We start from the raw sequence: 27,423 nt of genomic DNA on the forward strand, positions 1-27,423 counted from the left end.
TGTGAACATCACCATCAACTTTGATTTTGTAAAGTTACTTCAACTAAAGGTCATTTAAAAACTTGTTTTCTTGGTGAAACAATCCTTTAAATGTTTACATTTTGTTTGGATCTCCAAAGGGAGACCCTCGGTGAAGAAGTGAAGGCGGCAACATGTTCCCCATGTCAGCAGATCAGATCCAGACCTCGGCACTCTTCTGTTTGGACTCTCTGATCACCCTCTTGCTCTTCAGTGGCTGCCTCTCCCCTTTATTAGAGTCCTGTCTCTTTGGTGGTTCCGGTCTGGTCTCTCTCACCCCCTCAGCCTCCCTCATCCGGCCACAGTTCACAGCACAGGTCCAGTCAGGCTGGTGACCCACCACCAAGTCCAAAGTGGGCAGAGAGGTGGTGCTGGTCACGTCCCTGAAGCCTAAAGAATGTGTGAGAAAGGGGCTGTCAGGGGGGAAAGTTTCATAGCCTCTCTTCATACCGGGACAGACCCCCCAGGACCCAGTCTCTCTCAGCTTCACGACCTGTCGGATCTTCTTCCAGCCCAGGTGGTTGAGCTCCAACACGTTGAGAATGATACAGAAAACCCCCACACAAAACATGAAGAGCAAGAAGATGGTCTTCTCCGTGGGCCTGGACACATAACAGTCCACGGCCTGGCTGCAGGGGGGGGATCTACACAGGAAGTGGACAGGCACCTGGAAGCCAAACAGCTTCCACTGGGCCACGACAAAGCCCACCTCCAAAACAGCCCGTAAACACACGTGGAAGATGTAACATTTGGACAGAACTCCTCCAGAGACCACTTGAGCCTCAGCACCCCCCTCTCTGAGGGCACAAGCTTGGGCATGGCTCAAGGGCCCCCTGTTGTTGGGGTCCCCCCTCTGAAGGCTCTGGACGTTGATGCCCTCCAGCACATCAGCCAGGCTGTGACCCAGGTGCTTATGGGAGCGGATTGAGCAGCTGTCTGAGTCGCAGCTCCGGTCGTACACTTCCTGTCCGCCGCGGTGACCTAAGTCCGGGCCTCCCTGCCCTGGGTATCCCACCGGTCCCGGCCCATGGCTCTGGCTGGCGTGGGGCAGCTTGGACAGGTTGTGCCAGGTGTAGATGATGAAGCAGAGGGACGGCGTGGACACACTGATGATGTGGAAGACCCAGAAACGTGGCTGTGAGATGGGGGCGAAGGCATCGTAGCAGACGGTGGAGCACCCGGGCTGCAGCGTGTTGCACACAAACATCTCCTGCTCGTCAGTGTACACGTCCTCCGTCGCCACGGCAACAATGAGAAGCCGGAAGATGACCATTACCGTGAGCCACAGGCGACCAATCATGGTGGAGTGCTGGTGGACGGCATCCAGGAGACGTTTGAGCAGGGTCCACTCCGTCATGGTGGCCTGTGGCTGCCGGCTGCCTTGAGCACGGACGGACTGGCCTGAGATGAGCAGTCTGCTGGGACTGATCCACCTCTCCTCCTCCTCAACCTCTACCCCGTTGGACTCAACTTAAACCACCTTGCAGTTAAACTGATCCGGGGTACACTCATGATCTGCCTTCTGTCCTACTCTTTAGTCTTACTTCTCATGCCTTAGCTTTAAATTCTAACCCTAATATCCCAGCCCTTGCATCACACTGCTCCTGTCTGAATGTTGTCCAGCACTGCTCGGCTGCCTTCAGTGCCGTGGAGCAGGAGGGAGCCACCCCATCTTTCACAGATAAGGATGTCCACTTGACATGAGTCACTTGGCACGCTCAGTTCCCTCTTGTCTTTAGGATCCATTTTAAAACTGTGAGACATGAGCCTTCCTGTGCTGGAGGACCTGCTGATAGTGCCAGCTGATAGAGCACTCTTCACAAGGCGGTCCTCTGAAAGCAAATGGGTTCTCCCTTTAATGGAGAGGCATGCTTTAAATGATGACTAGTACAGAAGAGCATGCTCTCTTCAAATACTGGATAACACAGAACACTGTTAAAGACAGCATGATGTTGGTGTCAGGATACATGGCTGAGCAAATTCATTAAAGAATGATATCTGGAAACGGTTAAGACTTTGCAGACAGCCTGGTGAGGACTTCTGAACCAAGGCTTGTTTTGACTGCTCCTCTCCAGCCACTTGTCAATTTTCTTATCTGTGTTTTAAAAAAAGACCCTTGAAAGGTCTGTTAGCATCAAATCGTCCCCAGATAGAACACTGAGTGACCCCCCCCCCCCCTTACTTCAAACAGCCATCTGAGTCTCAGAGCTCTGCCCACCTTCTATTTATGAGATGAACAGAATAATTTGGTGCAGCGTTAGCTTCAACAGCTAGACATCTAGAGACCAAGAGGACTAAACTGCTTGCCCTGGCCCCTCACTGCCTGCCACTAGGAACCATGTTTTATGATATCTTGACCATGTGTTTTGGAGCTTTTTCTGCAAAGCGTTGTCTCCAATATCCCTTCTTCATTTTCAGTCACTAGTCTATCTAGTCACAGACTAGTGACTGTTGGCTAGCTAACAGGGGCACAACATGTAAAGCTGTACTTGGTGAGTTGTCATGATTAGTGTTTTGGACTTGTGGGGGGGGGGGGGGAATATGTTAGGTAGCAAGTGAACACGTTGTCCTCAAAGTTGATGTGTTGGAAGCAGGAAAAATGGGCGAGCGTAAGGATGTGAGCAACTTGGACAAAATTGTGATGGACGACTGGGTCAGAGCATCTCCAAAACTGCAGCTCTTGAGTGGGGTTCCCGGTCTGCAGCAGTCAGTACCTACCAAACGTGGTCCAAGGAAGGAAAACCGGTGAACCGGCGACAGGGTCATGGGTCAAAGGCTCATTGATGGGAGAGCTGCTGTAGCTCAAACTGCTGAAACAATTAATGCTGGTTCTGTTAAAAAGGAGTTAGAACACACAGAGCATCACAGCTTGTTGTTTATGGGGCTGCGTGGCCGCAGAGGGAATACCGTCTCCATGAAGGGGTCAGGGTGCTCATGCTGACCCCTTCATGGAAACGGTGTTCTGTAATCGCAGCGGCCTCTTTCAGCAGGATAGTGCTGCCACACTGCAGAGATGCTTCAGATAAGATAACACCTTTATTAATCCCTGTGGGGAAATTCAAGTGTTTATGCAGCAGCAGATAAGAGGAAAAACAGTACAGGTTCACGAAACACAACTTTAAATTAAAAATTCTAAATAAAAAAAAAACAATATACATATATATATAAATATAGATCAGTAACGAAAGTATTGTTAAAAATATACACATGTATATGTATCTTCAGGACTGGTTTGAGGAACACAACTAGTTCAAGGTGTTGACTTGGCCTCCAAATTCTCCAGATCTCAATTCATCTGTGGGATGTGCTGGATAAACAAGTCTGATCCATGGGGGCCTTACCTCGCAACTTACAGGACCTAAAGGATCTGCTGCCAAGTTCCTGGAGCCAGACCCCACAGCACACCTTCAGAGGTCTGGTGGAGTCCATGCCTCGACGGGTCAAGGGGGGCCTACAGAATATTAGGCAGGTGATCATAATGTTATGGCTGATCTGTGTATACAATTAAAAATCTACATTAGCTTTGTAAATAATGGATGTTTTGTATTTATTGTTTGGCAGTCCCCCACAGTTGCAGCCCACTGGTTGTTACTGCCCTGCATTCTAGTTTATTTCGAAGGCATATGGTAAACGGAAATTATAATATTTAAAGTATTTGATAAATGTATCTAGAGGGACGGCAAGAAGTGAGTGTCTCAGAACAAGGGAAGCCTTAATAAAGCTTTTTGAATACATTAAGACAAGTTCTCAAATAGCCTATAGTTCATGTTTACCTTGGTTTGTGTTTCTTGTCATCGATTGACAATGCTAGAGCACGTTAGCTTATAGCTGTTAGCACGTCTAACTTAATTGATGAAAATGCAGTCGTGTCATTCAACCACAGATGTGAACATGAACACTGTATACTGGTGATTCATGTATTGATTCAGACGAAGCATGTTAATAAACATTATAGAAATATAAGATACTAACATGCCAGTTAGCAACATCTGTTATCTGTGTGGTCCTTAGTAGAACAAGTAGAAACTTTACATGTCCCTCAGATACATTTTATAACCTCAATAATAAATATATATGTTTATTAACCACATTTCGCCAATGTTTGGCATTCCCATTCTCCAAGCATTATGTTAGTCTTGCGACTGGCTGGGGTTAGGGCGTCACACTGCTGATCAATGACATTGGGTGGAAGAAATCTCAGTGATACAGTGTGTCATCTACCCACTAGAAACAAATTCTATAGAAAAAAATTCCATCACTGAATTTGGATTTGATTTTCAATAAGCCACATTGTTTTGCCAAAACAGAAGCCTTGAATGTTTTTGAAAGGAAGACATAAAATATATACAAATCAATATTTTTATTTAAGACTATTCCAAAATACAGATCATGCAACAAGAAATGTAAATCAAATAAGAATAAAGACCAACACTGATTCTAATTCCCTCCCCAGTTCAGCCCTCAAGTTTAAACCCACCCCTCTCATTATGTTTTAAAAAGACTTCTTGTCGTTGCCCCTACTTACTGTTGCTAACCTGTTCGTCTTTAATTTTCAGCACATACAACAGTTAATATGATACAGTCACGATGATTCCTGGACGTCAGAGACAGCGCCTCACCGTTAGCGCTAGCGTCGCTGAGGCTAACGAGTGGATGCTAACAACTCCATCTGACTCTTTAACAGACAACACTTTACATTGGAACACAACATGGAACAACATGAAGCCAGGAAATGAAATAAACTCTCCTCAGCCTTGGGTGTAAAAGTAGCCCTTTACTGAGTGGTAAGCTAGGCCTGATGTCATGTCAACAGATGGTCAGTGTGGGCTGAGCTGGTCTGAGGGATGTCAGCACATTTAAATGAACGATGAACGGAGTCAGTTGTCCTCCTGTCCTGAGCTCTTCCTGTAGTTCTTACGCTTGGTCTTCTTGAAGGAGGGGACGGCCTCCCCTTCCTGCACACCTTTCTGCACCTTCTTCTTCTCCTCTGCCCCCCCCATAGCTGCCCTTGTGTCTTTTTCCTCAGATTTTCCTCCTCTCTGCTCTGTTCTCCTTGCTTCAGCAATTTCTTTCTCTTCCACGTTGTCCTCCTCTTCCTCTTCCTCCTCATCCTCCTCCTCTTCCAAATGACTGAGGCGTGTGTCCTTCTTCCGGCTCTCCTCCTCCTCCTCCTCCTCCTCCTCCAGGAGCCTGAGGCGTGCCTCCTTGTCTCTGCCTGTAGCAGCTGATGGTGGATCTTCAGGTTGTTCCTTCAGCCCGCTGGGTCTGGAGAAGATCATCTTGTGCTGGAGGTTTGTGGCGGAGTCCCCAGCGCTCTCCTGCTGCTCCTTCCTCGGCTGCAGGCTGGACAGGAAGTTGTGAGCGGCCCGGGTGTTGCCCTGCTCGCTGGTCTCCGTCACATCCTCCAGGTTGTAGCGGGTCCAACGCTCGGGGTGCACCAGGTAGTCGGGGACTCCTCTCTTCTTCGCTGGTGTGGGGGAGCTGGGCGCAGGCTGGCTTGTCTTCCTGCTGGGAGGTGGAGGCAGAGGGCGGGCGAACACTCCATCTGAAACGGGGCGGTGGTTCTGAGAGGAGGAGGAGGAGGAAGAGGATGCAAGGCGGGCCACACTGTCCAGACATTCAAAGATGCTGTGGCTGCGGTTGGAGAACGCAGAGCCCCCTCCTCTCAGACTGAATGGACTCTGAGCGAGGCGTCCAGCAGGGGGAGCACAGAGCGCAACCTCCCCGCCATCATCATCACTATCATCGTCCAGCTCGGGGTCAAACGGAGCACTGCTGAGTCCTCCTTCAGGCTCAGATTCATCACTGGCAGACAGCTCGTCTAAGTCGTCCTCGTGGTCACCGCCATTTTTCTGATCACTCATCTCAACTGCAAGGCTCGACTACATCAATGACCTGCGGAGAGAGGAAGAGGTCAGACTCCAGCAGCAACCATGTGGGGAGGACTGGTGAGGTCACAGATCTACCACCTCTCTGCACCAGCGTACAGAGGATACTAGACATGACCGAAGTGAAGGGCACATGACTTCAAAAAGCTCCATGTTTTATTCTATCATACAGCCTGTCTGCTTCATGTAGGGTTCTGAACACGTGTGGCCTCTTTCCAGGTGATAAACATGTGACAGGGAAATGTCAAACTGCAAGGCAGCAGTCAGTCAGAGTGACTAAAATCGTTTGGCTCTTTTTAGTTTAAAACACTTCCAGTTACCCAGGTTTCCTGGCCCCCACACATGAAGCTAGGTTGACCTCATTTTATTCTCAATGATAACGTATTTCTTAGTCCGACCCGGAACAAATTGCAAGGGCTCCCTCGACAAAAACCAATGGGATTTTACCATTGTATTTTCAATATTACATAAAATAAGATCTTTGGCAAACACACATTTATGATACTTGCACCTTTTTTCTGCAATGGCCAGAAGTAAAAAAGCTAACTCTAGGCTAATAAATGAAAATACAGCATGGTCACATGGCTGCGCATAATTACTGCTAAGTTAAAGGCAGCTAATGTTCAGCGTGATGACATTAGGTCTCACTTGTTAGGCCACCGTTATTTAAATGACACACAGAAGCTTCAGACATTCACCAGTGGGGTATTTACTGACACATGTTATGTTGTAGAACAAAACATGAACATTTCTTAACCTTGTTTTAACCACACATCATATTTCAGGAATCTTACCAAAAATACTTTTGCTCTTCAAGAGGAGTGAACCAAAGCTGTTGAAATGTGAGACCCTTTTCAGCTTTTATTGCTCAGTCTTGCACCATTATAAAGCAGGACTCATCAAAAGTCGTATCTGCAAGGTTCATTGGGGCACAGTAGAAAGTTGTCTTGGTGGTTTAAAACAGAGTTTCTAACAAATAGAGCTTTGGACTATAAATACATAATGAATATAGCTGTTTAAATAAAGTTTATTTGAATCACTGACAGTGTTGATGCTCTTACTGCAGCTCATCAAAACATGGAGACCCTGTGATGACAATTGGAAATAGTGTATGTTGTCTGTTTGATAAAAATAATCCACACGCTTCCAATTAAGAAGTTGCCAAAACAAGATCAGCAGTTGGGGGGGGGACACTTTACTTTAAGGGGAAAATAGATCCAAACAGTCCTCCTTTGCTGTAACCCTGTGTATAACTGAATTCTCTTACTGCATGTTATCAGTAACAGTGACATGCCCACTTACATCTAGTTTTGGCCGTCAGAATAAGTGATATTTAAAGAGGGGCCTGGCATACTGTGAAGAGTGAGTGTGCATCATACCATGCTGCTGCTGTAGTTTCCATGTTGTCTCTGGTGTGCAGAATCACTGGCTCTTTATGAAACACACTGCAACTCTGTTGATCAATCTGAGATTCAAAGCAAGGACAGGAAAGTCTTTCAATAAACAATCACACACTGAGGCCTCTTGAACACACATCCCAGCTCAAATACATGATATCCCCCTTCCCACTGCGTTACAGACAGGATAACACATCTTAAATGTGCCAAGCCAGTAGTGATCCACCCACCGCCCCATAACTGTTTTAGCTGATTTGAAATTACATGTTGGGAAGTTGTCACATTTATATACAAAATTGAAATATTGTTATTGATATATCAACAACAACTACAGTGTAACTATGGCAATGAAAATCTTAAATCCCAGGCTATTTTTAAATACATCAATCAATGCCGTTGATCCTTCATTTACAAACTGCCTTTTGCTTTTGTGCGGGAGCCTCCCTGCAATTGTGTGGGTTTCTGTTTCCTTCTGTGGGCATTTATTAAGAGACGGATCTGCCGTCATAGTTAATAGGCGTCCCTGCTTCTGATAACCCTACATGGCTTATGGTAACCAGGAATGATCGTTCCTTTAGAACACTGAAGGATGGAGACTGAGCGCCTGCAGCCGCGTGTGATCCATCCGGAGATACACTGGCCGGGGGCTAATGATTAGCTTCAACATGTACACACACGATTTGAGTGAAACCATTAATTAAATGATAAACTATTGAAATTGTGGATGCAATATTCAAGAACACAAAGTGCAAGAAGTGAAACTGGGAAACGGATATGGCTTCTTTGAGGCGGCGTGTGTCATTAACGATGGCTGAACGAACAACGACTCGTTAGCATGCTAATGCTAACTGATGTGGTAGGTTCCCTTTAAGCACGTGGCTGGGAAGCAACGCCACATTTTGTGTTCACAGACTTTTCCTTTAGACCAACATACATCTGGGTTAATTTGTAGATTTACCTCACTGCTGTTGCCACGAAAAACCGGTAGTGTTTCGTGTTTCTTATTTTTCTTCCTTTCTTCTTCTTCTTCGTTGGTGTTTAACGGCAGCCGGTATCCGGTATGTCGCACTGCTGCCACCTTCTGGGTACAACTTATTACTGCGTTTGCGTCTACATCCTTTCCTCTTCAGCAGAGATGCTGTTGAGAGTGTTTTACAATGTGCTTGACAACTTTAAAATATGACTTGCAAACAGGCATTATGTAACAAACATGTACTGCTGTGGTCAAAATGCAAAGTTTGAACCCCAGTCAACAGATGTGCTATGTTATGGCAAATCTCACTGCTTTACCGACATCAATATAAATACATAGAAATGTAGTCACAAACCCATCTAGTAAAAGGATACTGGCATGCTCATGACTGCCAAATAGTTTATACACATGCTTAGTTTGATATAGTGATAAGAGTGATCCCTGCTTCAGTGAGCTAATTAGTCAGTTTGTATGATTATCTGAATGTGAAAAGTAATCCCTTGAAAAATAGATGTGCCCAGATACAATTTCATCATACAACTACAGAGTCAGACATTAAGGGAGGGAGAAAAATGTATCCTGTAAGCCCCAAGAGAAAAAACGACTTAAAAATGCTGGATAATATTTTTTCCTGCAGAGACAGTAATGTTGATCACAATAACAGAAACATTTGTCAGATGGAAACTTCTTATACTTTTTTTGGCAAGTAGAAATTCTAAGGTGTTCTGGATTGTCAACCAACATTGAAATGCCTGGTCTTTTCACAAAGATTTGTGTTTGGTTTTAAAGAAGCGCATTAGGATTGACTAAATATTGAACAATCTGATGTAATGGTTACATTTTTTTTTTAACATAAAACCCCTTTTCCTGTTCTTTATAGAGACAATGTGGACAATGAACAGAATAAATACATAATCTCTTCTTGGAGCTTGTGAAAGAACCACGACATATTATGATTATCCCGAAAGCTATTGAACAGTGTTATTCATGTTTAATATTATTTTCTCTTTAAATATTTATCTAATACTCTTTGTATTTATGGTAACTATTTTATTATTTTATAACATGAAAGTTATTTTCCTATCCAATGTGTTTAAAAGTGTATTGTTGGCAAGTACTTGTTTGTTTGTAAAAGAATCAAGGAAAACCAAAAAATCCATAAAATGGCCAAGGCATGATGACCCGCCTCACTCTCACTCTCATTGGCCAGTAGTCGGTGCCTTGATTTAATGGATTGGTTAGGTGGGTCATACCAAATACGCCCCTGTCAGGCCTTTGACCTCAAATTCGCTTAGGGGTGGGACATCCTGCAGTAGTACGCTCTCGATTGGCTGATGTTCTTCAGACCGGGAACATTTTAAAAAGTAACTGGGTGTGTGCTGCGTTTATGGATGTGTCAAGAGAACGGTGCGGTAACGTTTGTCAAACTGATATAGTCTCGAGTCTCGCCCATTGAAACTGACTTATTTACCTGGCAAAGTATCAAGTAGTTATTTTTAATTCTGAATGGAGCAAGAAGCACTGGAAACTCCGTCAGCTGGAACAAGCAACCTTGGGACCGAGATGACGGACATCATGGTTGTGGATTTGGAGTCATTCGTACATGTTGAAATCGACATGGAAAACAACAACGGGATTTCTGAAGTGGGAAATAATTTGAACCGAGGTCAGTATCATGGTTTGTTCCAATCTTCGTTCAACACACATCAGTGGTGGCTAATGTCCGTGTGTTAGGTAACTGGTTGGCCTCGGTAGTGATACTCTGCTGTTCCGAAACCTTCAGGTTGACGGTTGCTTCAGTTCAGCAGGTATTTCCTGAAGAAGAAGGTTACTTAGCAGGTCGATGAGCATTAAAAGCAACCGCTGATCCGTCTGGTGTTTTTGTTAAGCTTTGGCATAGTTAACAACATGCCACGAGACACGACGTATGTTCCCCAATTATAATGCATCCCACAACATCAAAACACCAACGTGAAAACAGCTGGTGCATCCTGGGAAAGTGAAGCTCATGAAACAGCCATTAGCATTTCCCGCCCCTACTTTAATGAGGTTTCGGTGAGGGCTGCAACTATCATTTAATTATACACTAATAATCTACCTACTTTTATTTCGATTAACCAGTGGGAGGTTTTGCTTTATATTATGTACAGCATTAACTCAGAGTCTAGGGTAATGTTCTTAATGTGTTTTTGTATGATTGATATTCCAAAACCCATATATAACGGGGGAAGCAATAAAAAGCACATTTTGGCACATGGTGCTGGAAAAACGACCCACATGATAAATCACTCTTCAAAAGAGTTTCTCATTCAGCTTTTGTGGATCCACTGATCCATGGCTTCAGCTCTAGATTCTGCTCACAGGATACTGTGCAGCCAGTCCAGTTTACTTTGGAGTAAATAACCCACAACATGTTTTTCCTTCAAGCAGCTGTCAAATATATTTTGGTTTAAAAAAAAAATTCCAACAAAAAAAAATCAATCAAACCAATTATGATAATAATGCCCACCTGCCTTTTGTGGCCAAAACAGCCCTGCCCCGTTGAGGCATGGACTCCGCTATACCTCTGAAAGTGTGCTGTGAGGTCTGGCTCCAGGACCTTAGCAGCAGATCCTTTAGTTCCTGTAAGTTGGGAGGTGTGGCCCCCATGAATCAGAGTTGTTTATCCAGCACATCCCACAGTTGCTCGATGGGTTGTGATCTGGGGAATTTGCAGGTCAAGTCAACACCTTGAGCTTGTTGTCGTGTTCATCAAACCATTCCTGAAGCATTTCTGCACTGTGGCAGGGTGCATTATCCTGCTGAAGGAGGCCACCACCATTAGGGAACACCGTCTCCATGAAGGGTGTACTTGGTCTGCAACAAGTTTAGGTGATGTTACGTGTCGAAGTAACATCCACATGAATGGCAGGACCCGAGGTTTCCCTAGCAGAATATTTCCCAGAGCATCACACTGCCTACGCCAGCTTGCCCTTTTCCCGTAGTGCATCCTGGTGCCATGTCAACGCACACGCACCGGCCGTCCACACAAAGGGATCCGTCAGACCAGGCCACCTTCTTCCATTGCTCCGTGGTCCAGTTCTGATGCTCACCTGCCCATTGTAGGTGGACACGGGTCAGCATGGGCACCCTGACCGGTCTGTGGCAACGCAGCCCTATACGCAACAAGCTGTGATCTCTTCTGTTGGATTGGACCACAACGGTGCAAAGAATATTTTAGTTATTTGGAAAAAAATAAAGATGAACACTGTAGTGTAGTTTGCAGATTTATTGTTGTCACAGAAAGGGTATTATTTTCCCCTCTTTTTTTTCTGTAAATACTTTGAGTGCTACACTTTTTTTTAAGTTGTGCAAATTTCTTGACTAGCATGCCATTGATAACATTAAATGGTTTATTCGGGGGGTGTACTATTTAGAACTGAGATATCTCCCAACAGCTTTGTTTTTTAATGAAGAGGAAGATGAAGAGGAGAGTGATGACGACAGCGGCACTGACCATTTTAACTCTGAGAAGTCGGGCACTCAGCTGCAGAGGAGTGAGCGTCCTGCAGGAGGGAACTCCAATCTGCCTGACACCTTCCAAACCAGCCACCTGCTGTTCTACGAGAGGTTCAAGGCCTACCAGGACTACATGCTGGGTAACCCCCCCTCTTTCACATCTCACTCAAATACAATACAAGAATAACCATTCCTGATCTCAGTGCTGATTGGTTTATGTCTGCGTGTAGGAGACTGTAAGCCATCTGAAGTGAAGGCGTTCACAGCAGACTATCTGGAGAAAGTGGTGGAGCCGTGTGATTGGTTGGCTCTGTGGTGTACTGATGTCTTTGACGTCCTGGTGGAGGTGAGCGCCACTTTCAGACATGTTTCTGTTAATATCCTGAAATAATTAACTCTTATTTTTCACCCTATGTAACAGTACATTGTGCAGTAAAGGTTATTAAGCGTTTCATCTCGTATGTTGTTAGTATGGAGATCTGTTTCCTATGTGAAGTGAACCAGCCTCCCTGTGTGTGTCCCTGCGGCGCAGTACTCCCATCCCAAGACAGTGGGACGGACTCTGGCAGAGAGAGGGCACTTTGTCGCTCGTGAAGCATAGTCTAGAAAGTTATTTTTGAAATGATATTATGATTTCTTTACTTTTGCAAACATTGAAGCAGTCAGGGTATGCTGGTACTCACTCACACTGCAGTCCTAAAGCCACAGTAGAGTAGAGGAGAGCAGAGGAATTGACAATACTCAAACCGCACCACTTAAGCCTAACCTGTGAATGCAAAAACGATGCAGAGTGTTGAGGTGGTTATAAATCATTTACAGTACCTCATAGATTTGACACACAGTTGAGCAGCTTCCTGTAACCACAGAGAGTGGATCCGAACGTGTTGACAGAGAATGGCTGTTCGGGGTTTCAGGTGTGTGATGTGGACTTCAAGGATCTGAAGGCGTGTGTGCGGCTGGTGCTGCCTCTGCAGTGCGACACCAGAGGCTGTGACCTCACTGAGGAGTCCATGAAGTCCCTGCTGGACGCCACTGGAGACAAAGTCCCCCTGCAACAGCTGCAGGTGGTCTACGAGCTCTCTGGGGACTTTGATCAGACCGCCCTCGCTGTGGAGCACCTCAGGTGGGACTTCTGACTTCATCCTCTGTCCCATTTCACATTATTATTATTATAATTAGTCCAGTTTTAAAGGCTTTGACAGTTAACTGATTAGTTGTGCAATCCTCTCCCTCTCCGCCCTGCAGGTTCTTCTATGAGCACATCTGGAGGCAGTGGGATGAGGAAGACGAAGATGACTTTGACTACTTTGTGCGTTGTGTGGAACCTCGTCTCAGGCTGTGAGTAAACATTGTATCTTGGTGATGACGTCATATTTAATTCCCATGAATTATTCTTTATTTAATGTGTATACTTTCAGATATTACGACATCTTGGAGGACAGAGTGCCGGCCGGCCTGGTCGCAGAGTACCAGTCTTTACTCCAGAACTGCTCCCAGTGCTTCCAGCATTTCTCCGTGCTGCGCAGCCTCCTCAGCAGCGACTCGGACTCAGAGCTGGATAACGTGTCCATGGTGGAGGGCCTGAAGCTCTACGACCAGCTGGAGACCTTCAGACGCAAGCTGCACATCTTCGAGAACCCCCTGCTGAGGTGAGATGTGGTGACATCATACACCGTGTAAAAGTCATAATGCATTATTGGCAGATGGTCCACGTTGCATCACTGCACATTAAACATTTGGCTCGTCCCTTGTTGCAGGACTGTTGTTTAATAAACAATGCAGAGTGTTTACTGACGTAGTTTACGTTGTAAACAACTTCAACTTCAGCTGTATCACCTTTGTGACCTACTGTTGTATGGCGCATCTTCTTCAACTAATCCTCCAGCCCCTCCTCTCCAGGTACGTGCTGGGCTACAAAGGGAACGCCCCGCAGCAGTGTGTGCAGAGCCGGGGGTCCCGGGCCTCAGGAGTGAAGGTGGTGCATGTGGTCACTGCCTCCTGCAGCAGCATGCAGCTGCAGAGCCTCCTCTCCGACAGACTGCTGCCTCTGTGCTGCTCTGAGGACACAGAGATTCAGGTCAGTACCACACACTTACACACACGCACACAGTCCTCACTCTTTGTGCTGGCACAGATTCACAAGACTTTTAGATGACTGCTTTTAACCCGATCTTTATCTTACCCAACTTTAAAAGTGACTGCAGAAGAACCGGCTCAGTCTTTGGAACATTTTCCAGTGTGCTTCCTTATTATAAACCACAAGGAAGAGGTGCATTACACAGGATTAGAGCTTTACTGCTACTTGTAGAGGTCCTGCCACAATCAGGAGCTCTCAGGCGCAGCTCTATCTGTACTGTCCTTATAAACACAGCATGTGTGTGTTCAAGTAACTCTCCTAAGCTGTGTGTGTCTGTGTGTTTAGTTCCATAGAGACCCCCTTTCGGCGGTGGAGGTGTGCCACGACGGGGACGTGGTCATTGTTCTGCCGGGGGTGTACAGTGTCAGCGGCTCCATCTTCCTGCCAGACTCCATCACATTAGAAGGTAAATGTGGGCCCCTCGTCCCGCTCTGATCACTGTGGAGATGCATAAACAAATCAACATATAGTGAAATGAGCTGAGGTGGATGTAATGCATTTAAATGTTTAAAAATATCCACACAGGCTGCCGTAGAGCTGGCAGCTGGTCCTCACTGTGGAGGACCACTTACACATGTCCCCCATAAAGACATTGGTGGCCCATCCTTACAAAATAAATACATTACACTAAAGAAATGATATTTTAAGACGCAGATTGTCTTCACAGTCTTTAACACTTGCTGACTCATTCTTTAGAGTGGTTCACAGCTCCGGTTCGCTTCACACAGCCCTTTTAGACTTGTATGGATTTCATATTTAAAGTCATTAAGAAGGGTTAACCGTCGTATAGCTCAGTGGGTAGAGCAGGCGGCCATATACAGGGGTTTGAACCCCATGCGGTGGACCCAGGTTCAAATCCGGAGTCTCTTTTCCACGCCTCTTCCCCTCTGTCTCCCCGTTTCTGAACTACACTGAAATAAAGGCACTGGTTGCCCCCCCAAAAGAAAGAAGGGTTAACTTCAGAGGTTCCTCTGGAATAAATCCTGATGAGTGTGCAATTCAGTCTAACAGAAACACACCCCTCCACTTGTTGTGTTGACGGACTGGTCTTGTGTGCCAGGCTTCGGGCTACCTGATGAGGTGGTGATTGAGAAGAAAAACAAGGGCGACTCTTTCGTGGAGTCCACAGGAGCCAACGTGAGCCTGTCCAACATCAAGTTCATCCAACACGACGCCATCGAGGGCATTCTGTGTGAGTACATGGAAAAAAACATTTATCAAACATTAAGCATTAAAAAGCATAGAGGTCTTCACCGTTGTATGCTGTCCACCCCCCCACCCCCAATTTGAGCACAGGAACAAGGTTTTTCAGATTAGAGCCGGCTGTCCCTTCTGAGTCATTCCCACAATAGCTATTCTCATCATAACCATGATTAGAATTCCTCCCATGTGGCCTTGCACTGGTGTTGCTGTGATGCTGCCTGCTCACTCTCCGTGTGTGTGTGTATGTCAGGTGTACGTCAGGGCACAGTGAACATGGAGAACTGTGTGCTGCAGTGTGAGACCACCGGTGTGATCGTGCGGACCTCCGCCCGCCTAACCATGAACATGTGTGACATCTACGGCTCCAAGGTCAGTGCCGGGTCCTTCTGCTGCTTCTTATTGACAGACACGTGTTGAGCCTGGGGACAGTCTAACAGCCGGGACATCCTCTGTATGCTGAACATCTTAATATCACTTACTGTGTCTAGAGACTGAGGCAATAAATATACAAACACATTATTTGTGGATCCTCCTGAGAGCTTCCATGCTTACAAGAGTGGCGCCCTTTACTGAGTGAGCGTGTGACTGACGTACACACTTTAAAGAATTACAAAAAACTACTATAAGACATGTTGTGAGCCCCCCCTGTCTGATGGAATTGCTTAGTCTCTCCAGATAAATCATCATATGACTTATTTTAGCCTATTCTTTATACTTTTTTATCACACGTGTCCATGCCTGAACGATGAGGTTAAGTTGCTATATTTACAGATTATCAAAAAACACAAGACACTTTCAAGCGCACCAATGGTCTTTCTCCACTTGGAATGATTTGTTAGTATTTGGAGGGATAATATAGAGATCAGCAGTTGTTGTTAGTTGACAGGAAGTGTTTGTTAATGACTCCCTGTGTGTTATCTGCAGGGGGCTGGTGTGGAGATTTACCCCGGCAGTGTGTGCAGTCTGGTGGGTAATGGCATCCATCACTGTAAGGACGGTATCCTCATCAAGGTGACTCCTGACCCCCCCTTTAAGAACCTTTCTCCTCCTGAGGTTTGAATCCATGTGACAGTGTGTGTGTTTGGTGTGTGTGCAGGACTTTGCTGATGAGCTGGATGTGATGCCATCCATCACCATGGAGAACAATGTGATCCACAACAACGAGGGCTACGGGGTGATTCTGGTGAAAGCCACCGACAGGGAGCAGGGGGTCGCTGCAGACAGAAGTGAAGGTCTGTGGAGCTCAGTCACTCAGATGATGTTCTATGTTTCCCAAGATCGACATATCGAGACAAACGGCAACTCAAGCAAGGAAATGATCGAAAGTACCAAACAGATCCCCCATTGTAGCATGCCTCACTCCCCTCTATTTCCGCCCTGTTCCTGAAGTGCTGATTCTGTGACTGTAGCTTTAAATGAAAAAAATGTGAAACTGTGAAAAAAATCACAGTTATTACATTTCTGTTAAATAGTCAAAATAAGCATTTCCATTTGTGCTGTTATGGCCAAAATGGCTTTTGAGGTCACAGTAACCTTGTGACCTTTGACCACCATGAACCTATCAGTTTGTGGTGGTTGTTTGAGGGTATTCTGAAGAATTTCCTCAAACAAGCTGCTGCTGGCCACGCCCCTTTGGAGCTTCATGATCTCTCCTCTGAAGAGAGTTTTCTACCGGGAGAAACTCAGCTAAACGCTGCCTGTGATTAAACCATATTATGTTCCAAACCACATCCAGCATTATCTCTGAAACACTTCTCAGTGTTTACCACTAGAACAGAGACATTATATGTATTACATATAATACAACTCTAAGTCCCTCCTGCAGACATCCTGCTGAATACACACACACACAGCTGGGGGGGGGGGGGGGTTCAGCTCGCTGACTGTATATGGGGGACGATAGGTTGGGACGTGTCACGTGGGCGGTACGTTGCCAGGAGTGCAATGTAAAGCCAGCCCACATCTCGGTTATGACATCATGAACGAAGCAAATCCTGATCAGCTCGTTTGTACCCCCGTTGTTAGAGATGTGGGTAGGGAGGGAAAGAGAGAGGGTTGTATTTTCTGACACTTTGTGAAACTCCTTACACACCGGGGACACATATTTATGTATAAAAGACATCAAAAAGTGCATTCGGCTGTATCGAGTATTTCCCCCACCCCTGGTAAACAGTTTGTGGGTAACGGTGAGATCATCCCCTCATTAAAGACTTTATTCGGCCCATAATATTCACTCTGAGCATCAATACCAACACCTGGGAGGAGTCTAATAAAGAGAATCCTGTAGGAGTCCAGAGGAATCGAGTGAAATTAATAATGAAGTTTAAACTATATGTTTTGGGGTCAGTACAACTTGAACAGGTGAACATATGAAGGCAGGTTTGAAAGAAGCTCGCAGCCTCGCAGCCTCAATATCCACATTTTTTCCCCCCCAGAACAACCCGCTGGCCCTGCAGACTCCCAGCCGGAAGCTTCCGCTGCTCCACTCCTTACCTCCACCTCTTCAGCGCAGAGCAGCAGCGAGTTGACCGATGCTCATGCCGAGTCGGAGAGCAGTAGTGGCGCCGACGCGGCCTCCACCTCCGGCAAGATGTGGCAGTTCAGCCGCCAGCTGAGCAGGAGCAAGGAGCCGTCCTGCAGCCGGGCCGTGCAGGACCTGATGGAGCACCAGATCTTCGTCTCCATCCAGGGGAACCAGTTCAGACGCAACGGCATGGGCGACTTCGGAACTTTCTTCTACTGAGGGACAGCTCTGACCCAGCCTTGTGTTTTTAGATGATTCATGAATGAAATACTGCTGACTCACACCGTCCATGGATGTGTTCTGCAGAGATGTAGAGCATGTTCCCGTGATCCTCCTGAGCCTTGAAAGCTCTCTGGCCTGTTTGTAAATAGATCCCCATGTTTGCACAAATGCTTTTATCTTATTTATTCCTCGGACTTATGACGCCTGATATTTTTAACATGTGTGACGCATTTTGATGGAAGTTCACAGGTCACTTTGAATACAGTTGTGTAAGTTTCACTGATCTAATAAATGTTGTTACCTGGTGAGGGCGGTGCACACTTTGAGTTCACACAGTTCCCTGTTTTCTTTTGTTACACGAGTCAGATTTCCACACGGTGTCAGTCTTCTAAAACTTCGATGTATTTTATGGTTGTGGGAAGTCCTAAGGCTATGATATTAAAAATCCTGTTTTAAAAGAGGCTTTTTATTTGTCTTGTTTTGCCATTTTGAGCATTTTTAAAGAGGGTGGAGATGTGTAATTACTGAAAGGTTCTCTATGGGAACTTCAAACTATTCACTTGCTCCACCTCAGCTCTTGTCTTCAAACATAACATTTTTTTAAGTCCACGTCCGAGTTTAAAGTAGTTTTCAGAGCGTCCCTCTGCAAAATCATGCATTTCCTGTCTACATGTAATCGCATTGTGATGAGTAATTTGGTTGATGCTATCATCCACAAAATGTGTCGGTCCACATCGAGAACAGGGCGGAGCTCTACGGTTCAGCAGTAGAGAGGAGGAAGTGTTGCATCCACTCTGAGCTGCCTGTTCTCTGAGAGGAAGTCCTACATCAACAGAATGGGGCTGAAGCTTACGGTAATGTCCAGGTTTGATTTCATGGGTCGATTGTGTTGAATGCTAAACTAAAATCAACAGACAGCATTCCAACTCGGTGTTATTTTCCAAGTGTGAGGGCTGAGCAATCAATTAAAGTTACTCAGTGATCGTTCAGGGGTAGTGGTGTCCATGAGGGGGGAATGTTGGGAACAACTGGACCACTGAAATGGTTTAATTCCTAGCCCCCCAAAGATCAGCAGTACAGTGCATTCTAAAATCTCTGCAGACTCCACGTCAAATTAGAAGTTTGTTTTATAAAGGTCGTCGACAAAGTTTCAAAGTGCCTAAAACATTGGTATGTAGGTAAAATAAAAATACTCATTAGATGTAAAACACTGTACAGCAGGAAGTCCCCCCCTCACTGAACACTTTAAAAAGGTTAAACAGCTTTTCTCAACAGTCCATTGAATAACTTCTAGTGTGTTGGAGAACTTGTTTTTCTGTTATGTGTAATATTTAGCACGTGTCACATTGTGTTCTTATGTCTAAAATATGAAATAGGGATAATGTTGTGTAGAGCTGCAGGGGGTGGATTGTTCTGTCACACGCCATTTTATTATATCACGGTAAACAGTCAGAATTAAGTGTGTGCAGGGCTGAGGAGGCACGCCGGACAGGATGCTACAGTGGAGAGAAGCTGACGGCACATTCCTCCGTGAATGACATAACCACATGAACCTCCACGAGTTAGAAAGTCACTGAAGGACAGACCCTGTTGGACAGTGTGCAGAGAACGTGTACATGATCTCTTAGAAAATGCACAGCACATCAGTTTTATTTATTTTTCAAGTGTTCATTAGCAGAGAAAGAGTGTAACATGTTGGTAGCTCAAAAAAACAAACATGGTGCAGCTCTCTGAAGCTTCACACTTCAGAATCATCCAGTGACCTTCATGTTTCAGTGGCTGAAGCTTTGGCAGTGAAACACGCTCCTGCTGTCCATCAGCACGGTGTCCACCTCTGCTCACAGGACGCCAGTTCCCTGCTGCCTGGCATCCAACATCTCATTTACACATACACAATAACAGTTGATGCAGGAACAGTTCAGGCAGTTTATGAGTGCAACAATTAACATTTTCATTCCACGTAAGGCAAGGTGTTGTAGGTATTTAAAGCAAAGCGGCAGAGTATCATTTATATACAATTCATTATCAAAATATTGCTGCATCTGTTGAATAAAAATATTCTCAGTTGAGTCGTTCCATAGAAAAGTGGAGAACGTCTTATGAAATGATTGAGAGGGAACATCCTTTCCTCTCATTGATCAGCTTGCAGGCAGGAGTCCTCTGATTGGTCGTCGTCCTCATGAGTCAGCTGGCTCTCCTGCACCTGCAGCTCCTCGGCGCTCACCATGGACGGACTGATGGCGGCGTACCTCGTCCCGTGAAACTGGCGCAGGTGGATCTGTGCCGAGACAAACCAGCAGCGTCATAACAAATAAACTAAAGACAAATCAATGAAAACCACACGGCACATCACACAACCATTATTAGAGAGTGAAGACATGAGCAGGTTTCAGCAGCAAGCTTTCTGGAGCCCTACTTCTATCTGATTGGTCTATTTGGACTTTCAGCAGTCTGCTCTTTATTGATAGCAGGATGTTGCTAAGGACGCTCTGAGAGAGGGACCATGTGCAGTCATATCGACTCAATCTATTGTCAGCTGTGCCAAAAAAAACTGTCATTTTACATTTCTCCATCTGAAAAAAACCAGTGAATACTTATTGTTGTATTTGTGGAGAGCACACACTTTGGATTCATGATGAAGAAAAACATAAGACAAGGAAAGAGGTCAAAAGATTGAGACATGGAGGACAGAGAAACCCAGAGAAGAAAGACAGGAAGAAACACTAAAGGGAACAGCAGAAGAAGACAGACAGGAAGTAAACACTAAAGGGAACAGCAGAAGAAGACAGACAGGAAGTAAACACTAAAGGGAACAGCAGAAGAAGACAGACAGGAAGTAAACACTAAAGGGAACAGCAGAAAAAGTCCGACAGGAAGTAAACACTAAAGGGAACAGCAGAAGAAGACACAGGAAGTAAACACTAAAGGGAACAGCAGAAGAACACAGACAGGAAGTAAACACTAAAGGGAACAGCAGAAAAAGTCCGACAGGAAGTAAACACTAAAGGGAACAGCAGAAGAAGACAGACAGGAAGAAACACTAAAGGGAACAGCAGAGGAAGACAGACAGGAAGTACACACTAAAGGGAACAGCAGAAAAAGTCAGACAGGAAGTAAACAGTAAAGGGAACAGCAGAAGCAGACAGACAGGAAGTACACACTAAAGGGAACAACAGAAGCAGACAGACAGGAAGTACACACTAAAGGGAACAGCAGAAGCAGACAGACAGGAAGTACACACTAAAGGGAACAGCAGAAGCAGACAGACAGGAAGCAGGATCAGAAACTGTGAACAGACTTGGATAGGTACAAAAAACCTGGATCAGTGCTGCCAGCATTTGAAGTTACAGTGCTGTCTCCACAGTTCAGCCGTTGATCCACAATGGCCTTTTCTGTCTTAGGGGAAGCAATGCTATTATGTTTAAATCAATGAGTTTTGTATTACTGATTGATTTAGTAAGCTGTGTAGTTAGCAGGCTAATGTGCAGCGAGCTGGTCATTATAGCGTTAGGAATCCTTCAATAGATGGCGCAGTGGATGATGGAGCAGGGGATGATGGAGCAGGGGATGATGGAGCATTGGATGATGGAGCAGTGGATGATGGAGCAGTGGATGATGGAGAAGTGGACGATGGAGCAGTGGACGCTGGAGCAGAGCGTACCTGTATGTAGAGGTTGACTTCAGCGCTCCTGCACAGGTAGGGGAAGTTCCCTCCTGTTTTCAGGTGAGCTCTCCTCGCATTAGGGTACAGTTTGTACATCTCCTCCTTGGCCTCCAGTGACAGAGCGCTCTGGTCAAACACCTCCACATTCAGACAGACATGCTTTTAGGTTATTGCAGTAGAGATATGCACGCATGGACTGTGTTAGAGTGAGAAACTTAGACACTTACATCTATGATGGTCACAGCAACCTCTTTTATTTTGTGCGGCTCCACGTAAGAGTTCTGACAGTTGAGTGTTAGCCGCGATGCTAACTCACTTTGGTTCAGACTCTCCAACTAGAGCACACACACACAACACAGGGAGGCAGAGGGAAACACACAGAGACGTTACACACTTCACAGGAACACAGTGGTCGCCATGCACACTGTTGTCATGTGAAGAGGATTAACCAATCACAGCCGGCAGATATCGTTCCTTTATTCCATGAATATCTGCCTTTTTCTGAATATAAAGAATTGGATCCTTTCAGAGCAATTCTTACCCAGAGTGCACATGATCATTAAACAGGTTAACACTAATGTAGAGAGGAGACAAAAAGCCTTTTCTAGGGAAAACACAGCTGTATTATGGGCAATATTTGAATACACACACAGAAATGCTGATTAGCTAGTTATGGTTGCTCAGGGAAATGTGTTGCCTGTCACACAGTCAACACACATGCATGTCCTCTTACCCTGTCCACCATGAAGTCGATTGCATCTGCCATTTTGGGGTCCACAGGTCCTTTAGCAAAGTTCCCCAGAACAATCTTCTTCAACATGAACGCTGGCATCAACCAGAAACTGGAGGGACATGCAAGTGAGGCGTTAATATGACTGAACTTAAACACGGAGAGGAAGGCGTGCGATGGAATTTTTGAAGGACCTGTTTGCTGTCCACATCTGGTTGAAGATGGAGGTGTCACTGAATGAGTTACACAGGATGAGAGAGTGCACTCTGGGAGACTTGTGTGTGCACTCTGCAAACTTCTGAGCCAGGAATCCCCCCAGGGATGCTCCGAACAGATGGACCTGCAGAGCGAGGGGACACGCCTGTATTATTTACAGTCCTAGAAAGCTGAAAGAATGAGTCCTAAAACACGGAAATTACTCAGTATTTTACCTGGTGAACGTCTAAAAGCGGTTGCTAACAAGTGTCTAAATGAGACTACTAAAGGTCATCATACTGAACATTAGCCACCTTTAGCTTAGCGGTGGTGACGTGAAGTCATGTGACCGTGATGTAGTTCCTTTATAGCCCAACATTAGCTTTTTACTTCAGAAATCATAAAGTGATGTTAATATGTGGAGATGATCCTGCTGAACTAAACGTGTAAGTACCATAACATATCATTTAAGTACCATAAATGTTTGTTTGCCATAAAGATTATTTACAACAACTATCCAAAATCACATGGAGAAATCCTGCTGCCTACAAAAAGAAGTCGTAACAGCAACACTCTATTTCTGTCCAGCTGTAGTTTGTATTGGCTTGGAAGCAGCCAGTGTGCAAACAAAGAGCACCTCTGAGCAGTGTGGCCCCCCCAAATTTTTACATGTCAGGATTTAAAGTCCACGTTCAGTGTGTTGGTGTCCCTTCTGCTGTCCTGGTGTGAGTACATTTAGTGACATGTGTTTCATTGTCGTTCTTATGTGTAGTAACCACTAGCTTTATTGCTTGTGAAATTGCCTCAACATCAATAACTCTCCTGTTTTTGCCGTTCATGCAAATGTCAGATAGCCCTTATTATTTCCTCAATTACTGTAGAAGTGATACCGTTCATATTCCTATGAATATACCGTCCAACTGACACATTGCCATTTCTTTATCTGTTGTCTCACACACACATTAACAATCATGGGTAAACAAAATAATGATGCTCAGCTCTGAAGGAAAACACAGACTTACTTTATCTAACTGCAGGTGATCGAGAAGCTTCCGGAAGCCGTCACAGAACTCCATGAGATCCCAGTACACCGGATACTGCAGCTGCAAGCACACACACACCAGACATTTACACACTGCTATCCAGGACAATATGCTAACTAATAAGTCAATGAATCAATGCATTTATAAGTTGATGCAGATGATGAAAAAATAAAGCAAAGGGATTTTTAAATTGGATTTTGGAAAATTGCAGAAAATAAGCGCTTTAGCAGAAAGCTAACATTAGGCAATCCAGTAATAAAACCACAGTTTGCTGTGCATCAACCCCGCTAAGCTAAAGGCGGTTTATGGTAACTGTAAGGACGTTTAGTAGTCTCATTTAGACACCACATTTCAGACATTTCACTGTGGGGTATTAAATGACAAATGTTATGTTGCAGAACAAAATGTAAAGATTTACATAGAAACTTGAGATCTTATTTCAGGCATCTCACCAAACACACGTACAAAAAAAACATTCCTAAAACGAAGGATGCAGAAGTGGAATAATGCTGACTCATTTCCAGCTTTTAGGACTCATTCCTGCACGACTCTATTAGCACAAAACTAATCTGATCTATTTGAAGAAAGTTTGGCATTTTTGCCACATTAAGCTCTGAGAAACTTAAGCTGGACAATCCACAAACAATGTATAAACAACACTAAAAATAGTGAGATGAATGGAGGCTAATCCAGAATGAAAACAAGCACAGGTTTTATGGAGCTGTAAAATTGGAGCAGAAGTTTTGAGTGGCGCTCACCGAGATGACCCTGTAGCCCCACCCTGTCAGAGCCAGCACCTGCTGGAAGAACACCTCGGCCGTCCCGCTCACTGGGGGGAGCAGGATGATGGGACACCTGATGCTCTTTGGGCCGGCGTCATACAGTGACCACACCTTACTGTCATCGTCATCAACAATAATCTGGCAGAGATAGAAACACAAGGTGGGGAAAATACATAAGGATTAATGAAAAATAAACATACTCTTAGCTTTCGTTCACACACAATTTTTAAACCAGGCCACAGGGAACACACGGTGATGGCTTATTGTACTACTGGATGAATTTGAATACCTCTCACACACACAGTGCAGTTTAGACTCTGCTATTAACCAATCCTGGTACTAGGAGCAGCTACTGACTCTCTGACTACTACACCGCACCATAGGAGCAGTGTGGGGGACTGGTGTCTTGCTCAAGGGCCTACAGCAGCACCCGGGTAAGCACATGAATTCAGTTTTTTGTCCTTAAATACCTGATTTGTTTGTTTTTTGATACCTCAGATACTTTGACCTCTTTGGGCTCTAAAGTATTCACAGAGAATAAACAGTGTGGGAGGATAGTGATGAGGCCAGAATAACCTGCACTGTGTCACAGTCAGCATGTGAGGATGACTGATGATCTTGTGGGACAGAGGACTGGTGAAGAGACGTCTCTGGGTCCTCTGCAGTGTCGGGCTGTAACACTGAGCCATGTTAGTCATGAGGGGCTCAGTGGTGTCACTGTTAGCAAACTCACTATTCTTCAGTAAGGTCATCATGTGACAGTACTTTAATTTGTAATATGTGGTCATGTGAAAATCTGAAAGTCAGGAGTAACAGAAGAACACAGACACAACGGAGTGAGATCCATGAGTTTAAAAAAAGAGTTTTGAGCACTGAATGATCCCTCTCTCCCCCCTCAGGGAGGCACTAATAAAGAAAGGGGGGCTGAAAGTCTGTTAGTCTTCTATCTGCAGAGCAGCACCATTTGGAGGATTTTTACTTTTGCACAGAAGGTCAGGTGGTATTCTTTGGATTAATTCTTGGTATTTCATTCTAAGTACTTAAAGGATCTTGGAGCCCAGCAATAGCAGACTGAAGCCTATTATAATTCTCATCAGAAATACAGTCTGACCTTAAACAGTAGTTATTGTGGGGTTCCAAGTGGAACAACTTCTTATTCCTCCAATGTATGTTACACAACATTATCCTGTATTTAAATATATATGAGAGGGGTTCACAACCCACAAATACCGAAGAACTGATGACTGAGAAAAAGTAATTGTTCATCGTTGATATAAGTAATGATATATTATTTTACTGATTAAATGTTTATATCAGTAGCCGTGTTTTTGAAGACCCAACACTTTACAATGTTGCTAATCCTTCAGAGCACATCAGGATAAATGGTATGGAGGTAAAATGTTAAGTTGGTCAGGTTTAAGCTCTGTTTGGATTTAGTGTCGGTCAAATAAGGCCAAACTGAACTCAACACTCAGTGAAATCAAGCTTGCAAATGTCATCTTTCTGCAGGACAATGAGGACCAGCTCTGAGCAAACACATGTTCGATTAGTAGCTCAGCTTGTTATCAAGGAGAGATCCCTGATATAAACGCATCAGGCCAAGTAGAAATATTTCATTCGAAATGCATACTGTTTTATTTCTGTTTCTGTCATGTTACTGTGTGCTGTTGTCCTGTAACAAGCACTGGGCCACCATCACATCACGCATCATGTTGTACTCACTCTTTTCAGGGGCACTGTGCTTCTGAACCAGTTATAGTCAGGGGACACTTTAATCTCCTCCATCTGAGGACAAATTCAGAGACAAACCGTCAGGAAGTATAAACAGCTTAAAAACACAACATTTATTCAACACCTGACTGTCCTATTAGCTTAACTGCTAACTGTCAGTGTTAAGGAGGAAGCACTCGTTACGGCGATAATGCAATGACTGGATATAGCGTTATTGCCCGTGTCTAAATATGATTTCTGTGTAATGTTACCGTTTTCGTTGTGGTTATTAGTCACCGTGTTCGAGGGATGTTATCCATATCTAGGTAGCATTTTCTCCGGTGCTCGCTAGTCATATGACACCGCTTTCATACACTTCCGCAAAGCCTGTGCCTCCGCCTACCATGTGATGAAGCCTCCTACCGATAACACAACTCGGCCTGTCAGTCCGCCTACCTGCCCGCCTGGTCATATGACTCCGCTTTCCCAGGCTAACGTTATCCAGAGACGTTTCACAACGTTTGGAACACAGACGCGTTAGCCCATCAGGCCACAGTGAGAGCAGTTGACACGAACTAGTCTGTTGTAGCAGCTAACACTTTAAACGTCTTGCTCAGAGGGCATGGAAGCCCATTTGCGTTGTTATTCAAGTGGTTGTAAAATTAGAAAGAAAAAAAATTGAACTCCACATAATTTTACACACACATATATACATATATCTATATATATAGATATAGATAGATAGATAGATAGATAGATAGATAGATAGATAGATAGATAGATAGATAGATAGATAGATAGATAGATAGATAGATAGATAGATAGATAGATAGATAGATAGATAGATAGATAGATAGATAGATAGTTTGTTTAATTTAAAGGTATACAGCTGATGGAAGCAGTTTGGAATGTCATTATTGCGCTTCAATAACGTGTAGCCACTAGACGGCGCACTCCCCTTCCTCTTCCATTGGTTTCACGTCAAAACCCAGCTGTTGCCAGTATAATGTAATATATATCTATCACAGATGGGGAGCCAGACAGTGCAGCTGATGACAAGGAGCCTCTTGCAGTGGCACACGTGCTCCAGTGGATGACGGGGCAGGCCCATATCCCCATCCTGCCTGATGAAAAGAGACAATTTAAAATAACTTGCAAATTTGACCATGAATGCAGGGAGCGGCTGGGAGACCACCTAGTCTGTTACCCAATTGTGAGTGCCTGCACTCGGACTGTGACTTTTCCAGTCAGGCATCTCAGCACTTACACTGACTTTCAAAGAGTCATGGGGGAAGCAGTGAGATATGGGGGTGGATTCCACAGAGTGTGAAACAACTCACTCTACTCAAACTGAATATATTATTGTTTAAATATATTTGTTAATGGCATTATGATGAATTCATGCTTTTTTGTTTTACTTATAAAAGCATGAATTGTTT

General features: G+C 44.7%; 4 protein-coding genes across 5 annotated transcripts; 1 reads left to right on the forward strand and 3 right to left on the reverse strand.

Annotated features, from left to right (window-relative positions):
* Positions 1 to 172: 172 nt before the first annotated feature.
* On the reverse strand, positions 173 to 1,375 carry LOC134863535 (gap junction delta-2 protein-like). The gene has a single exon (XM_063882094.1). The coding sequence runs from the start codon at positions 1,373 to 1,375 to the stop codon at positions 173 to 175; it is 1,203 nt and encodes a 400-aa protein (XP_063738164.1).
* Positions 1,376 to 4,363: 2,988 nt separating this feature from the next.
* On the reverse strand, positions 4,364 to 8,415 carry tssc4 (tumor suppressing subtransferable candidate 4). Its single transcript, XM_063880506.1, has 3 exons — positions 8,262 to 8,415; positions 7,286 to 7,371; positions 4,364 to 5,913 (listed from the first exon to the last, which is right to left on the reverse strand). The coding sequence occupies exon 3, from the start codon at positions 5,880 to 5,882 to the stop codon at positions 4,896 to 4,898; it is 987 nt and encodes a 328-aa protein (XP_063736576.1). The 5' UTR covers positions 5,883 to 5,913; positions 7,286 to 7,371; positions 8,262 to 8,415; the 3' UTR covers positions 4,364 to 4,895.
* Positions 8,416 to 9,579: 1,164 nt separating this feature from the next.
* Positions 9,580 to 18,191, forward strand: shcbp1 (SHC SH2-domain binding protein 1). 2 transcript variants are annotated; one of them, XM_063880535.1, is made up of 13 exons: positions 9,580 to 9,942; positions 11,714 to 11,914; positions 12,005 to 12,120; positions 12,689 to 12,897; positions 13,020 to 13,112; positions 13,193 to 13,423; positions 13,674 to 13,851; positions 14,197 to 14,317; positions 14,972 to 15,103; positions 15,365 to 15,483; positions 16,039 to 16,125; positions 16,211 to 16,346; positions 17,550 to 18,191. In XM_063880535.1, exons 1-13 carry the CDS (start codon positions 9,783 to 9,785, stop codon positions 17,855 to 17,857), a joined length of 2,091 nt encoding a protein of 696 aa, XP_063736605.1. In that variant the 5' UTR covers positions 9,580 to 9,782; the 3' UTR covers positions 17,858 to 18,191. The 2 variants fall into 2 exon arrangements, with proteins under 2 accessions (XP_063736605.1, XP_063736606.1); XM_063880536.1 differs by having other exon boundaries at positions 11,732 to 11,914.
* A 1,259-nt stretch (positions 18,192 to 19,450) lies between these two features.
* Positions 19,451 to 26,452, reverse strand: spg21 (SPG21 abhydrolase domain containing, maspardin). The gene is made up of 9 exons (XM_063882341.1): positions 26,257 to 26,452; positions 25,997 to 26,059; positions 24,251 to 24,412; positions 23,472 to 23,552; positions 22,449 to 22,594; positions 22,258 to 22,366; positions 21,752 to 21,859; positions 21,522 to 21,662; positions 19,451 to 20,138 (listed from the first exon to the last, which is right to left on the reverse strand). The coding sequence occupies exons 2-9, from the start codon at positions 26,057 to 26,059 to the stop codon at positions 19,992 to 19,994; spliced, it is 957 nt and encodes a 318-aa protein (XP_063738411.1). The 5' UTR covers positions 26,257 to 26,452; the 3' UTR covers positions 19,451 to 19,991.
* Between the last annotated feature and the right edge of the window lie 971 nt (positions 26,453 to 27,423).

The sequence above is a fragment of the Eleginops maclovinus genome, chromosome 4 (assembly GCF_036324505.1).
Source record: "Eleginops maclovinus isolate JMC-PN-2008 ecotype Puerto Natales chromosome 4, JC_Emac_rtc_rv5, whole genome shotgun sequence".
Lineage (NCBI taxonomy): Eukaryota > Metazoa > Chordata > Actinopteri > Perciformes > Eleginopidae > Eleginops > Eleginops maclovinus.